This window comes from Chiloscyllium punctatum, chromosome 7 (assembly GCF_047496795.1).
Source record: "Chiloscyllium punctatum isolate Juve2018m chromosome 7, sChiPun1.3, whole genome shotgun sequence".
Lineage (NCBI taxonomy): Eukaryota > Metazoa > Chordata > Chondrichthyes > Orectolobiformes > Hemiscylliidae > Chiloscyllium > Chiloscyllium punctatum.
This window is the reverse complement of record NC_092745.1, coordinates 127,160,216-127,177,176: the sequence shown is the minus strand read 5'-3', so window position 1 is coordinate 127,177,176 and position 16,961 is coordinate 127,160,216. Positions and strand designations below refer to the sequence as shown.

The window sequence follows — 16,961 nt, the reverse complement described above, 5'->3', positions numbered from 1 at the left end:
ATGGTTTCAATAGAACTCTAAATGGCATAACCCTTTGAAGCATTAACATGCAGAGAGGGTACAGGTCCACGGTTACCTGAAAGTGGCACCACAGGTAGATAAGATGATCAAGAAGGTTTCTGGCATGTGTGCCTTCTTTGTGTATAAAAATTAGCAAGTCATGTTGCAGCTGTGTAGACCACATTTGGAATATTGTGTACAGTAGTTCTCAGGAGAAAGGGAGGACTGTAGATGCTGGAGATCAGAGCTGAAAATGTGTTGCTGGATTCCTGAAGAAGGGCTCCTGCCCGAAACATCGATTCTCCTGCTCCTTGGATGCTGCCTGACCTGCTGCACTTTTCCAGCAACACATTTTCAGTACAGTAGTTCTCACACTACCAGAAGGATGTGGAGGCTGTGGAGAAACGTCTTACCAGGATGTTTCCTGGTTTGAAAGCTATTAGCTATGAGGAGAGATTGGACAAACTTAGCTTGTTTTCACTTGAATGTGGGAGGCTGAGGGGGTGACCTGACTGAAGTTTACAAAATGACGAGAGGCACAGTTAGAATGGATCATCTGAGTTTTTTTACCCAGGGTAGAAATGTAAATTACCAGTGGGATAGGTTTAAAGTAAAAGGGGATAAGTTTAAAGGAGATGTGAGAGGCAAATCTTTTATACAGACGGTGGTAAGTGACTGGAATGCATTGCCAGAGGAGATGGTGGAGATAGATCCAATAGCAACATTTAAGGAAAATCTTGATGGATATCTGACGAGGCAGGAATTAGAGGATTATAGCTAGTGTAGAGGCAGAAGGTTTTTAATGAAGAAAGGCACAGGGTTGGTGGGCCAAAGGGATCGCTTTCGTGCAAATGTCATTTAATGAGATGTGGTGGACATCTCTGGAAGAGTCAGCACCCATCAGTAACTGAACTGCATCGCTTGCTCAGGCATTGTGGAGGGCAGTTCATCATCAATAACATTACGGCAGGAATCATACATAGGCCAGATTATATTTCCTTCCCTTAGATTTCTTGTCATCCTTACCAAGTTTTCAATTCCAGAAATATTCATCTACGTTCCACCCACTGCCACAGTGAGGTTCATATCCATAGTATCATTTGACCATTAGCCTGTGGGATGGTTCAGTGGTTAGCACTGATGCCTCACGGCCTGGTTCGATTCCAGCCTTGGGTAACTGTCTGTGTGGAGTTTACACATTCTCCCCATGTCTGTGTGGGTTTCATCTGGATGCTCTGGTTTCCTTCAAAGATGTGCAGATTAGGGTGCATTAGCCATGGGAAGCGGCTCATGGTGTCCAAGGATGTGCAGGCGAGGGAGGTTAGCCATGGCAACTGAAGGGATTTAAGAAAGGGGCAGGGCTCTGGGTCTCGGTGGGATGCTCTTCAAAAGGTCAGTGTGGATAATGGGCAGAATGGCCTGCTTTTGCAGGGATCCTATGATTCCCATGGTGCTAGAGACTCCCTTAATGGTAGGGATATTCCTTCAGTCCATAAAATAGGAATGCAAATTAATTAAAGTTGATTTCTACACGTGAGACAACAGGAGCAGAAGCCCATTGAGTCAGCTCTGATATTCAATGAGACCATGGTTGATCTGATAACCCCCGCATCCACTTTCCTGTCTTTTCCCCACAACCCTTGATTCCCTCACTGATCAAAAATCTGTCAGTCTCAGCCTTGGACATATTTACCCAGCCCGTGCAGTAAAGTGTTCCACAGACTAATGAACCTCAGACAAGGAATTCCTCCTTATCTCTTTATTAAATACGTGATCTCATATTCTGAGATTGTGGCCTCTGTCCTAGAGTATCACGCAAGGGGAAATAATCTCTCTGCACCTTCCCTCTCAGAATCTGGAATACAGAACAACCTCGATTATCCAAACATCAATTATCCAAATTTAGGATTATACGAACGAGCTCTCAAGGTCACGTAAACACGCTATGCATTATCCGAACAATCCGTTATCCAGACTCTCAGTTATCTGAACAAAATACTCCCCGTCCGTCTTGTTTGGATAATCAAGGTTGTCCTGTATTTGCACAGCTATTAGGGTCATGTGCCCACAGCAAGAAAGCAGAAATGTCCTAACATTCTGACTGACTGTCCCGCGAGACATTAACAACTTGAAGATCATGTGGTCAGTTGCAACATCCATTAATTATTTCATCCATGCAATTGTAATCAGGGTTTTGAGAAAGTGGACTGATCTATTGAAGTTCCTTGAGGAAGTAACGTGTTGTGGATGAAGGGAACCTGGTGAGTGAACTGTATTTAGATTTCCAGAATGTCTTTGATCAGGTAATTGCAGGAAGTAAAAGCTCATGGTGACAAAACAACATTTGGGCATGGATTGAAGATTGGTTGGTTAACAGGGCATAGACAGTTGACACAGTTGGCACAATACAATGAGTGGGAGAAAGTGAGAACTGCAGATGCTGGAGATCAGAGTCGAGAGTATAGTGCTGGAAAAGCCCAGCAGGTCAGGCAGCATCCGAGGAACAGGGGAATCGATGTTTCGGGCATAAGCCCTTCATCAGGCTGTTAAAGCCTGATGAAGGGCTTATGCCTGAAACGTCGATTCTCCTGCTTCTCGGATGCTGCCTGACCTGCTGTGCTTTTCTAGCACCACACTCTCGACAATGAGTGGTGTGCCACTTAAGTGGAACTTAATCTGTTGACAATTTATGGTAACTGATGTAGGTGTGGGGACTGAAGGCGTGGTTGCCAGATATGCTGATGACACAAAGATAGGTAAAAAAGTAAATTATGATGAGGTCATCAGGAGATGACAAAAAGACGCAGATAGGCCAAGTGGGTGAGCAAACAGCTGGCAGGCGGGAAATGTGAAACTGTCCATTTTGGCAGGAAGGTGAAAGGAACTCTCAACCTGAAATGGCCATTGAGTCACACAGCACAGAGGAGGCCCTTCGGCCAACTGAGTCTGGCCCAGTGATGGTGAAAGCAGAGGCCTTGAATATCTTGACTGCAGAGGTAGATAGATTCTTGGAAGGCAATGGTGGTGGAATAGGTTATCGAGGTAGGTGGAAATACAGGTTTCAAGTTACAATCATATCAACCACTATCTTATTGAATGGCAGAGTAGGCTCCTCCTGTTCCTAACTCACAGCACATTCTCACCAGGATGGTCAGGCTTGCATCATTATGGGATTGTTCTCTTTATCAGTCATATCTCAGTGAGGAACATCCTTGCCTCTTGAGTGGGATGGTCGTCAGTTCAAGACTCCATTCAAGAGATCGGAACACAAAGTATCAGTTGGCACTCCAGTGCAGTCCAGAGGGAGGGATGCCCTGCTGAAGGTGCTGCCTTTTAGAGAAAGTATTAAACTGAGACACACACCCGTCCCCCCACCTTGGATAGGTGTACGTCAAATGCAAAGCAAGGATGCTATTCCTGGTGTACTAGCCCATATATAAGGCTTGCAGATATAAACCCAGGTCCCTCTACTCCTGCAACCACCCTTAGAATTGCACACCCTAATTTGCACTTTCTTTCAATGTCCTTCCCACCAAATGCATCACCTCACACTTTTCTGCTGCAAGAAGCAAGCCCACTTCTTGGCAACACTAGTAAACACAGAACATACAATAGTACAGCATAGGAACAGTCCTTTTGGCCTACCATGTCTGTGCCGACCATGATGTCATTCTTAACTAATCCTATCCACCTGCACATGCCCTGTATCCCTCAGCACGGTGGCTCAGTGGTTAGCACTAATGCCTCACAGCAGCAGGGGCCTGGGTTCAATTCCACCCTCAGGTGACTGCCGGTGTGGAGTTTGCACATTCTCCCTGTGTCTGTGTTGGCTTCCTCCGACAGATCAAAGATGCGCAGGTTAGCGTCAATTGGCTGTGGGACATTACTCATAGTGTCCAGGGATGTGCAGGTTCGGTAGGTTAGCCATGGTAAATGTAGGGTTAGAGGGATGGAGTGGGTCTGGGTGGGATGCTTTTCAGAGGGTTGGTGCAGTCTTGATGGATTGAATCTTTCTGCAATGTAGTGATTTGATTCCCCACCTCTTCATGTATCTAACAAGCTCACTTCCTCTGTAAATCCAGGGCCTGAACATGGGTGCCATTGAACATAACCTACCAGCAAAGGATTGCCCATTCTGATTCTGCCACAATTTATACTGAGTACTTTCCAACTGTTCATATACAACAGAGACAATGAGGTGAAGCACACTTACCACGAGTGCCTTTAGGACATGGGCGCTCCACCAAGAGTCCTTGCTGGGTCTGAGGCCAGCCTATTTCCCGGGCATGTGTCGCCCCACAGAATCTCTCCGGGACTGGGAGGAAACTGGACACTGTCGGCGTTTTCGTCCCGACATCGGGAAGCCCCAGTTTGGGCCCGCGGCTGCCCTCCTTGGTGCCCACTGCCAGGGTGGTAGTGGCGGGTGCTCTCTCCATGGTCGTCGAGGTTGTGGTCGCCAGCGTGGTCTTCATGCCAGTAGTCACCAAGGATGTGGTCTCGATGGTGGTAGGTTCTGCAAGGCAAGTCAACACAGTGAGACCAAACGTGCTTCTCCACAGCTTGTATGCGTGGATCTAGGGAGGAAAAAATGCAGAAACGAGAGCAGGCTATTGAGCACCATTCAGTTAGCGCTTACTGTTAACTGGATAAAGGTCATAGAATAGGAGGCCGTTCAGCCTACCATAACTGTGCTAACTCTCAGCAAGAAATATCAGCTACTTCCATTCCCCTCCCCATCCTCTGTCACCGTGAATTTCTTCACACCCACCCCTTTCTCTGGTGCTTAATCAATTCACTTTGGACAACTGCAATTGAATCTGCCTCCACCATGCTTCCTGGCAGCTGATTGCTGAGGGTAATCACTCAGAACTTTTCTCCTCCTGTGGCTGTTTGTTCTTTTGCTAATCGGGTTCCAAAGTCCTTTCATTGGTGACCCTTCTGTCACTGGGCACTATCTACCCTGTCACTGGGGACAGTCTACCCTGAACTGGGGGCAGTCTACCCTGCCTGGAATCCTCACGAATTTGAACGCCTCAACGAAATCTCCTATCAACATTCTCTTCTCCACTGGGAACAGTCCCAATCTTCTTGAATCTGTCATGCAGCTGAAGTCCCCATTTTCTACAGCCATTTTCTGCATCCCCTCCAAATCTTGCAGACAATTTCATAATGAGTGGTGCCCGAAATCAGACACAATTCTCCAGCGAAGTCTGAGGCAAACCAACCTGACGCTGTACATCTCTTTTAACTCCTTCTTCAGCTGTGCTGCCCGCTTCAGTGATTTGCAAGTCTCAGATCTTTAAGCCCCTTCATTTCCTCTTGAACTGTTCCCTTTAGTTTATACTACATCCTCTTATTTCCTCCCAGCTTAGTTCATCTGCCTAGGGTCCAAAGACTTTTGCTTAACAAAAATACCATGAATCTTTGGATCAGAAGTAGGCCATTAAGGCCATCAAATCTGATCTGCTACTCCATGAGATCATGGTTAATCTGATAAATCTCAACTCCACTTCCCAGCCTTTTCCCCATGACCTTTGACTCCCTCCTTGGTTACAAATCTGGCTACCTCAGCTTGAATACTTAACAACCCAGTCTTGACCATGAGACTCAGGAGCAAAATTCAGCCATTCAGCCCATTGAGTTCTGCTCTACCATTTGACAGCTGTCCATTGTAAAGAATTTCACAGATTTGCTACCCTCTCAGAGAAGACATTCCTCCTCATCTCTATTCTCAATGGGCAACCCTTTACTCTGTGATGATGCCCTCTCGTCCTCAACAGCTCCTCAAGCGATCTGTCCCAACTACTCAGTCAAGCTCCCGAAGAATCTTGCATCTTTCAGTAAGTTCTAAACCCTGATGATTACAGGCCCAACTTACTCAATCCCCTCCTCAGAAGACAGTCCCTCCATACCCAGGATCAATATGTAACAATTTCAGCTTTGAGATTTCAAATGACTAGTGCCCTTAGCCATACCAGACTCCACAGCTATTTTGGAGGGAGACAGTGAGGTCCGCAGATGCTGGAGATCAGAGTCGAGAGTGTGTTGCTGGAAAAGCACAGCAGGTCAGGCAGCATCCGAGGAGCAGGAAAATCGATGTTTCGGGCATAAGCCCTTCATCAGGAATTTTGGAGGGTCAAGTGTTTGAGAATATACACCAATCCTTCCCATGAAGAGGTGTATCCTTACATCACCTGAATGCAGTTTTATAAACATGCAAGAAAGGGCATGAAGTAGGCAGCATTTATTGCCCATCCCTAATTGCCCAGAGGGCAGTTTAGAGTTAACCACATTGCTGTGGGTCTGGAGTCACATATAGGCCAGACCAGGTAAAGATGACAGACTTCCTTCCTGATAGGACATTAGTGAACCAGGTGAGTTTTTGCAGTATTCAACAATGGATTCATGGTCATCATCAGACTCTTAATTCCAGATTTTTGTTGAATTTAAAACTCCATCACGGTGCGATTTGGACCCAGCGCCCACACCTCCTCCCTCACCTCTATCCAAGGCCCTAAAGGAGCCTTCCACATCCATCAAATGTTTTACTTGCACATCCACTAATATCATTTATTGTATCCGTTGCTCCTGATGTGGTCTCCTCTACATTGGGGAGACTGGGCGCCTCCTAGCAGAGCGCTTTAGGGAACATCTCTGGGACACCCGCACCAATCAACCACACCGCCCCGTGGCCCAACATTTCAACTCCCCCTCCCAGTCTGCCGAGGACATGGAGGTCCTGGACCTCCTTCACCGCCACTCCCTCACCACCAGACGCATGGAGGAAGAATGCCTCATCTTACGCCTCGGAACACTTCAACCCCAGGGCATCAATGTGGACTTCAACAGTTTCCTCATTTCCCCTCCCCTCCACCTCACCCTAGTTCCAAACTTCCAGTTCAGCACTGACCCCATGACTTGTCCGGACTTGTCCTACCTGCCTATCTCCTTTTCCACCTATCCATTCCACCCTCTCCTCCCTGACCTATCACCTTCATCCCCTCCCCCACTCACCCATTGTACTCTATGCTACTCTCTCCCCACCCCCACTCTCCTCTAGCTTATCTCTCCACGCTTCAGGCTCTCTGCCTTTATTCCTGATGAAGGGCTTTTGCCCGAAACGTCGATTTCGCTGCTCGTTGGATACTGCCTGAACTGCTGTGCTCTTCCAGCACCATTAATACAGAATCTAGTTTCCAGCATCTGCAGTCATTGTTTTTACCAGGTCCCCGGGATCTACCCTGGAATTCCAAAGACTCACAACCGTCTGAGAGAGAAAAAAAAATTCTTCATCATTGTTTTAGATTTTTAAATGCTGATCCCCTAGAGCTAGATCCTCCCACACATAACCCTCTTGTTCTGGACTCCCCCTTTCCAGTGAACAGCCTCTTTCTTCTCACCCTCAAATCTGTTAATTGTCTTAAACATCTCAATTAGACCAGTCCTTTGTTTCCTACATTCAAGGGAATATTAGGCCTGTCTGTACAAGTTAACTCATAAACACATATATTAAAAGAAAAGTATTCAACAAGTAAATATTATTTGCTTTTAACAGCAAAGGGATTATGACTCATATTCGGCTTAAATGTGATTGAAGGCCTTTCTACTTGTAGTCACTACACACATTGAGTGTGGATCAAAACAGTCATTACACTTCTGCCAGCAATAAGCAATGTGAAAATTAAAGAATGCGTGGCTGGGAAATGTACAGTACTTGAGAAGCTTTCAATTTACATCATGTTTCAGTAACTTAACGCCGTGCCTTCCAGGAAAATAATTAATGTAACATCTTGCACCCACCCCCCTGCAGTCAAGAGTTGGTGAGCAAAGCTGATTAAATTTTCAAAGAACCCTTCTCATATTCTCACAGTCGGAGAATTCCCTGGCTTTCTAGCGAATCCCCCTTGAAGTGCAAGGCTGTCGAATGATTCCGTTCGCAGCAACACGATATAATCGAAGGCCCATCGAAAAGTAGCCTGGGTGTGGTGTCGATAGGTGTGCTGATAATCTCAGCTTGCTGCATCCTCTAATAAATACCGGGCAGCTTTGCAAATATCTTCTGCCACATGAGACCATCACAGCAATTGTCATCCAGATTTTCAGCGGAAGAATTTTTTTTTACCCCGTATCATTTATTTACTCAGATGTTCCCAGCAGCCAGCACCAATGTGAATTCTTTTGACCCACCTCACCCTTTCAAAATACCCTGATATTTCTTTCTCCTGCCTCTGTTTATTTGGTTACTCCTTAAATCTGTCTACTACATTACTGCAAGAGGTGATGGCCTAGTGGCATTATTACTAAACGAGGTAATGTCTTGGGGATGGCAGGTTCAAGTCCTGCTATGCCAAATATTGGCATTAATGCAACTGTGGAATGGAACAGTCGAATGGTAAATACTGTCAGGGGAAAACCCATCTGGGTTTTTAAAGTAATGTTAGAAAAGGAAATCTACTGTCCACACACAAAGAGCAATAGACACTTGGAAATCTCTTCTACAAACAGCAGGTGATAGAGGATCAATTGCTAACTTTAAGTCTGAGATAAACAAATGTTTTGTTGAGCAAAAGTATGAAGGGATATGGGGCAAAGGCAAGTATATGGGGATCGGCCACAGATCATTGAATGATGGGACGGATTTGAGGGGCTGAGTGGCCTCCTCCTATTCCTATGTTGTCCTTACCTGGGACTGCAAAGCAATGTGCTTGCCTATTAACTACTGTCTGATCACAACGGCTGAGCTGACCAGCGATGCTCACCCATGGCAGACGAATAAATTTCAAAAGGGTAATCTTATCTACACTCTGTGGTAATGAATGTCGCATCCTCATGGATTTATTAGTGACTAACTTCGATTTGTGCCGCTGAGTTTAGATTTCTCCATAAGATGTCTTTATACCGATTTAAAACCTTTTCATAAAGGCAAAACTCTGCAGATGTCGGAGATCTGAAATAAAACAAGAAGTTGCTGGAGAAACTCAGCAGATCTGGTAGCATCTGGGGAGAGAGAAACAGAGTTAACGTTTGGAGTCCACTATGAGTGCTCCTCAAGGGGATGAAATGTCTTTCAACATGTTTATGATTTTGCAGCATTCTGTTGGGTCACCCCATATTTGACTTCACCTAATTTCTTTTCCAAAGTAGTTGTAACTTCTATTTTACAACCCTCCTTGTAAAACATTTTCTTTGCCTCTTTTTCCCAATGCTTCTGTAACACCTCTTTTGTTATGTGGAGATCAAGGCGACACACAGTACTCTGTGTATGGAGTCAAGGTTTAATACACTTTTAACACAAACTTTCTCTGATTTTATTCCTCTCGAGAAGTGCACCTGTGTGTGCTTTGCATTTCGTATGGCTTTGATGTGATAACACAGGATCTTATTCAAAGCCATACAGTGTGGAAACAGGCCATTCGACTCATTGCGTCCATACCTGCCCTCCAAGCAGCATCTTGCTCAATCCCTGTAACCCTGCATTTCATTTCCCATGGCTAATCCAGCTCGCCTGTACATCCTTAGATTGTGGGAGGAAACCGGAGTACCTGGAGGTAAACCCATGCAGACACGGGGAGAACGCACAAACTCCACACAGACAGTCACCCAAGGGTGGAATCAAACCCAGGTCTTTGGCACTATGAGGCAGCAGTACTAACAACTGAGCCACTCCTCTCAAGTTGTGTTGCTATATTTAATGATATACCTATTTGAATCTCTGTGATCTGCCACTTTCACATTTCATAACTCTAATTTATAGTTCGGACAACTGACATTAGTGCCCGGACTGGCAGACCCATAGGTTCAGGGTGAGAGACGGAAGACCTCTGGACACTGTTAAGTGCAGTCAGCAGAGACAGAGAGAGGAAACCTCTCCATTAGCTGCACTTACGCGGTGCAAGTATTTTTCAGCAATGAGGGACTTCAGTTGCCCAAAGGGTCGACATATTTGGCACTTGGTCAACACTAGGTTATCGCGGTGTCCTCAAGAACAGATTTCTTCCCTGTCCACTTATCCACCAGATGGTTCCCCTATAATCTTTATAAATGACCACACTTCAGGACTAGGTGGAGTTCTGTATCTTTAGGAATGCCTTAGAAGTGTGCGTCAAGATGTGTTAAGAGTTCACCAGTGATAGGAATACCAAACAGTACAACGACTAGATTACTTTTCTCAGAGAACAGAAGATTGAGCAGGCATTAGAATTATGAAGTGCTTTGATAAAAGTACTTCCACAGGGAAAGAGTGAATGACGAAAAAGTATTAATTGTATATTAATTGAGTGTTGAATGTTTTACAACTATGGGCATTGACAGAACATTTACTTGTGCACTGACATACAAACGCTGACTGATACCCTGGTGGTTTGAACATAGAGCTGCCTGCCTGTAATATCTACCTCTGGAAATAAAACCTTTTAAACAGTGGCAAGATTAACTCATTGTATGCCTATTTCCTCACCTCAGTTTGCATCTATATCCACACTCCATTCACTGCCTGTGTCCTCACTTCACCCTGTACCTGTATCCTCATATCCTCATCTCATTATGGACATATTTCTTCAACTCATATTATGCCTGTGTTCATACCCCATTCTCCACCTGTATCCACACCTTATTCCTTGCTTGTTTCCTCACCTCATCCTCCACCTGCATGCACACTGCACTCTTTTGCCTGTATCCTCACCCCATTCCACATCTGTTTCCACACCTATTTCCCTAGCTCATTCTACCCAGATCTATACCTTATCCTGTGCTTGGTTCCACACCTCTTTCTATGCATGTTGCACGACCTCAATTGGCTCCACTGCTGGTTTGTAATATAGATTGACACCAACAATGTGGTTTCAATTCCCACAATGCTGAGGTTACCATGAAGATCCTTCCTTCTCAACACTTTCCCTCCCCTGATGTGACTCTCCAGTTAAACCTCCCCCCCTGCCCAAGTTATCTCTGTCTCACAAGTGAGCAGCCCTGTGGTCCAGTAGGACTATGAGAACTTTACCAATCACTTGTCCTCGCTTTTTGCCTATTCCTCTGCAGCGAAAAGTCTTCCTTCAGCTGAATTTGCTTTCTCAATGATCCCCCCACCCTCGGATGAACAGCCCAGATCCCTCGCCATTCAGTCATCCTCCACCTCACCCCAGTTCCTGTCCTTCACGTACAACTTTGGAGAATCTGTATGGAGATTGTTGAACCATGTGAGGCATTACAGCCAAATAGTAATCTTCTCTTCACTAGCCATTTCCAGACAGCAATCCAGAGGGGATACCTTTGGTGACCAGCAATGAGAGAGTGACAAAGTCAGACCCTCTTCCTCAGCGGCTGTGTTTGATGCCAGGACGTCAAGCGCGAACCACAAAGCCATTTTGCCGGGTCTTAATTGCTTCTTAGCAAAGCAGAAGCACACAGACTACTCCCTTGCTCTGAAGTTGTTGCTTGGCTCAACATTGCAAGCTTGACATTTTAATAGCTTTTCTTCTGTTACCGTGGCAACCTGCTTGTTGCTAGCCAGGCTAATTTCCCCGCATTATCTATTGACTAGGACTGGCGGACTGATAATCCACCAGACATAGAAGTCTGCTCCCATTGGTCCTAATCATTGCAACTGCAATAGAAGCCTTCAACCAGAACATGAACCATCTTAATTTGTCCGCTTTTCAAAGGCCGAGTATAAAAGGGCGACTGATGTCGCACTTATTTCTGCATGGTTGGTACTGTCATCCTGCCACTATCAGACATCTCAAACACCAGAAATAAATAGAGCCTTCAACACATGTCTGTGCTTTTTATTAAAAGGGCTTCCTCCCTCCAATGTTAGCACCAGAGTTCCACATTGAAGCAGAGGCTTTTACATCATATCAACCCCTTCAAACAACCCACTCCTTCCTTCTTGCTGTTCCCCTGAAAGCCCTTGTAAATTGCCCTTTGATTAAAACACAACCCATCTTTTCAGGCAGGGAACTGCACCTTTTTTTTTAAACTTTCAGCGCAGTTAAAGTGCATCAAAAAAAAGCCTTGAGGAAGTCAAAATAATTGTCGCTGAATCAGTTCTGGTCGAGCAAGGTTGGACTTATTAAAGCTATCATAAGGTATTATACAGTCTGTATTTCAAACTCTCTTGAGCTAATTAGCAGATCTTTGCTACAATAAAGTTACGTTGAGAGCATAGACTAAGCTGCCAACTAAGCTGATAATACGCAATATCATTTCTTTAGTGGGTCATAGTTGAAGCATAATGGCTTGCCGATTTACAGAGCTGAGGAAACCCTTGCTCCCTAACAGAGTCTTTGGAATTTCCTTCCTCAAAAGGCATTTGATGCAGAATCTTTAAATATTCTGAAGTCAGAGGGAGATAGATTAGAGTCATAAAGTCACAGAAATGGTACAGCATGGAAACAGACCCTTCGGTCCAATCCGTCCATGCCGACCAGATATCCCAATCCAATCTAGTCCCATCTGCTAGCACCTGGCCCTTATCCCTCCAAACCCTTCCTATTCATTTACCTATCCAGATGCCTTTTAAATTTTGCAATTGTAAACCAGCCTTTACCACCTCCTCTGGTAGCTCATTCCATACACGTACCACCCTCTGTGTGAAAAGGTTGCCCCTTAGGTCTCTTTTATATCTTTCCCTTCTCACCCTAAACCTGTGCCCTCTAGTTCTGGACTCCCCGACCTGAGTGAAAAGACCTTACCTATGTACCCAATCCATGCCCCTTATGATTTTATAAACCTCTATCATGTCACCCCTCAGCTTCCGATGCTCCAGGGAAAACAGCCCCAGCCTGTTCAGCCTCTCCCTATCGCTCAAATCCTCCAACCTTGGCAATATCCTTATGAATCTTTTCTGAACCCTTTCAGGTTTCACAACATCTTTCTGATAGGAAGGAGACCAGAATAGTATGCAATATTCCAACAGTGGCCTAACCAATGTCCTGTACAGCCACAACATGGCCTCCCAACTCCTGTACTCAATACTCTGACCAATAAAGGAAAGCATCCCAAACACCTTCTTCACTATCCTATCTACCTGAGGCTCTACTTTCAAGGAACTATGAACCTACACTCCAAGGTCTCTTTGTTCAGCAACACTCCCCAGGATATTACGATTAAGTGAATATGTCCTGCTCTAACTTGCTTTTCCAAAATGCAGCGCCTCGCATTTATCTCAATTAAACTCCATCTGCCACTCCTCAGCCCATTGACCCATCCTGTTGTAATCTGAGGTAACCCTCTTCGCTGTCCACTACACCTCCAATTTTGGTGTCATCTACAAACTTACTAACTGTATCTCCTATGTTCACATCCAAACTATTTATATAAATAATGAAAAGTAGTGGATCCACTACTTGGTTGTGGGTTTCATATTTCTGATTCCTTATTTATTCGATTCCTTAAATATAAAGTTGCTTGTTGAGATTTGAACTTCTCTTTTGGGATTAACTATCCAGGCCATGGTACAACCACGAACTCCTTGTGGCACTCCACTGGCCTCATGCCTCTAATCTGATTCTTGATGACTTAAAGGGGATGAAAGATTATTGGGGATATGCAGGAATGAAAATTCGAAGTTAAAATTACCATTGACCTTTACGAATGATGAGTTTGAAGGGCTAAGTGGCCTACTCTTCACAGAACAGCGGGGAAGCATGCCATTTGCCCCGTTGAGTCCACACCAACCTCTGAAGAGCCACCCAGCCCCACCCCATCCCTGCATTTCCCATGGCCAATCCACCAAACCTGCACATCTTTGGGAGGAACGAATGCAGATATGGGGAGAATGTGCAAACTCCACACAAACAGCCACCTGATGGTGGAATCGAACCTGGGTCCCCTGGCATCATGAGGCAGCAGTGCTAACCACCAAGGCACCACTCTTGTCCCTTATCAGTATGAACTTAGTACTCTGTCTTAGATTGGTGTGCTAGTATATTCAAAAAGCCATGATGAGGAGGTGCCAGTGTTGGATTGGGGTGGACAAAGTTAAAAATCACATGACACCATGTTATAGTCCAACAGGTTTATTTGGAAGCACTAGCTTTTGGAGCACTGCTCCTTCGTAAAGGAACTAGTGGGGTAAGATCAAAAAGGGCCAATTTCTGATGTTCTCCTTCAAAATGTCAGAAGTGAGAATGTGAAATTGTTGGGATAAATCAATGAAGTTTGCCAATGTCAAAGTAAAAGTGCAATTGAGTCTGTGTAACTCTCAGGTTCAGTCCCAAAATAGCGTACTGAGTTCGTGGTTGTACCATGGCCTGGATAGTTAATCCCAAAAGAGGAGTTCAAATCTCAACAAGCAACTTTATATTTAAGGAATCGAATAAATGAGGAATCAGAAATATGAAACCCACAACCAAGTAACAACACAACTGTCATCAATCTCCAATCAGTTCTGCAGAGATGCTGTTCTCACCTGGTCTGATCCATGGGTCACTCCAGATCTACCACAACGTGACTTATGCGACAAGCTCCTCTGAAATGTCCTAGCAAGATGCTCAATGGTCAGGAGGTTGGTTCACCACCTCCTTCTCAGGGACAATAAATACTGCCTTTGCAAGTGATGTTCACAACCTCATGAGTGAATAGCAACAGCCACCATGGTGTCACTCTCTCATCAGGCAAAGGGAGGGAGACAATTGTTGTTGAGTTTCATCAAAGGATCACCACACCTCAAGCCAGGCTGTGAAGATGGGACCTCAGTCCATACCCATGTGAGAATTAAACCTGTGCTGTTAGCATTGCTGTATTGCAAACCAACCGTCCAGCCAACCGAGCGAACCAACAATCTCAGCACACATCCTGCAGAAGATGGACATTTTGAAGTCAAAGTCATTTCAATCCCTATCTCCCTGCACCGTCATTTCTTATTTTGCACTCGCCAGAGGAATGATCATCTGAGATGTCTGATTTTCAGCTATCTGATTAATAATCTCGTACACTTAGTAAACAAGAAATCTATTCTCCCCTGAGACAACAGCAGAGGGCAAATCCATGAAGAAAGCTGAATTTCAATGACACATTTTATACACAGTAATTAATCAAAAATGCAATAAAAACTATCTTGCAATATCTTGCAAATGTTTCTAATCATCCTGGGTCCTTTCTATCACTGTATTAACTGAACAGAATAGCTTGATTTAGATAATTAGCTTGAATTCCGGGGAAAAATAATATTTTAACTAGTCGACAAGCTTTTTAAAAAAAATTATAATGACTGAAATTACCTATGAGAGAAATGAGACCTGAACCTGAAACTGGATTGAAATGGTCCGACATTAAGAGATCATTCTGTCACAAGAATCATTTAAGGGCTAACATCCAAACACAATTTTCAATTTTTGGATTGTACTCCATATTCTCCACATTTAGAAAAATGTACTTGCACAGTTTACAGACAAAGACAGTGCAATGTGTCTCCATAAAATTATTCCAAACTTCCACAACCTTGTTGTTCTCCCCATTCAGCGGCAGCCACAGTCTTTCAGTATTCGTGATGGTTCAGTGGCAATTTGCATCAAATTCGTGTTGATTTGAGCCATTTGAGCCATATTTATTTGCACATAAAGAACAGGACATTTCCACTCAGTCCTTCAAACCAGTCCATGTTATCGGTGAGATTACAGGCCAATCTGTGCCTTAGCTCCAGTTTTTCAAATTCTCAATGGCTTACTTACCTAAAATGGTGGCCCAGTGGTAAGCACTGTGGCCTCACAGCATCAGGGACCCAGGTTCGATTCCAGCTTCAGGTGACTGTCTGGGTGGAGTCACAGGTAGATAGGATAGTGAAGAAGGCATTTGGTATGCTTTCCTTTATTGGTCAGAGTATTGAGTATAGGGGTTGCGGCTGTACAGGACATTGGTTCGGCCACTTTTGGAATATTGTGTGCAATTCTGGTCTCCTTCCTATCAGAAGGATGTTGTTATAGGGAGGGTTAACCAGCTAGGGCTGTTTTCCCTGGAGCGTTGGAGGTTGAGGGGTGATCTTATAGAGGCTTATAAGGTCATGAGGGGCATGGATAGGATAAATAGACAAGGTCTTTTCCCTGGTGCGGGTGAGTCCAGAACTAGAGGGCATAGGTTTAGGGTGAGAGGGGAAAGATATAAAAGGGACCTAAGCGGCAACTTTTTCACGCAGAGGGTGGTGCGTCTATGGAATGAGCTGCCAGAGGATGTGGTGGAGACTGGTACAATTACAACATTTAGAAGGCATTTGGATGGGCTTATGAATAGGAAGGGTTTGGAGGGATATGGGCCGGGTGCTGGCAGATGGGACTTGATTGGGTTGGGATATCTGGTCGGCATGTAGAAGTTGGACTGAAGGGTCTGTTTCCATCCTGTACATCTCTATGACTATGACTCTATTCTTCCTGCCAAAGTCTGTAACTTCACATTTCCCCGAATTATATTCCTACTGCCAAGTATTTGCTTGAACTGCAGGGATATTCCCAACAATTCCTGTTCCAATGTTTGCCTGCCTTAGAATATCCTTCCTGAATCTTTTCCCACATCTCCTAAAGTACAGAACCATACCCTCTTTCTTTCTGTATTTGGCTCTTCTCATTTGGTTCCATCTCTGCAACCCTTTCCTCTCCCCCCACCCCACCAACGTTTTCATTCTATTAACTATCTGCCATTGATACCTGTGGCTGTATAAATGTCATACAACATTAAGAGCTGTTCATGATTTACACACATATCAGAAACAACAACTTGCCTTGGTAACAGGAAGAGCCTTCAGAGAAAAGGTTTCCAGCGTTGAGAGGGAGGGGTTTGGAAGGGTAAGATGCAGGTGCAGACCAACATTTAACTTGACGAATTAAAAAAAATACGTTCTGTTGTAAATGGGGGATCATCTCATGGAGAACTGCACATGCTAACTCAGAATTGGCGTGCTGAGTGCAGAAGTGGGCTCCAGCTGGGAGTGGAGGAACTATGTCTTCAGAGAGGAAACGAAAGGCTCCAGC

At 44.7% G+C, this 16,961-nt stretch overlaps 1 protein-coding gene across 15 annotated transcripts in view; it reads right to left on the bottom strand.

The window, feature by feature from the left end:
- The window catches only part of adgrl2a (adhesion G protein-coupled receptor L2a), a 797,903-nt gene that overhangs the window by 120,585 nt on the left and 660,357 nt on the right, over nt 1-16,961 (bottom strand). For all 15 annotated transcript variants that reach the window (XM_072574792.1, XM_072574794.1, XM_072574790.1 and 12 more), the window contains one exon: nt 4,214-4,513. In XM_072574792.1, coding sequence (XP_072430893.1) covers nt 4,214-4,513 — 300 coding nt within the window. The remainder of the gene's footprint in view (nt 1-4,213; nt 4,514-16,961) is intronic.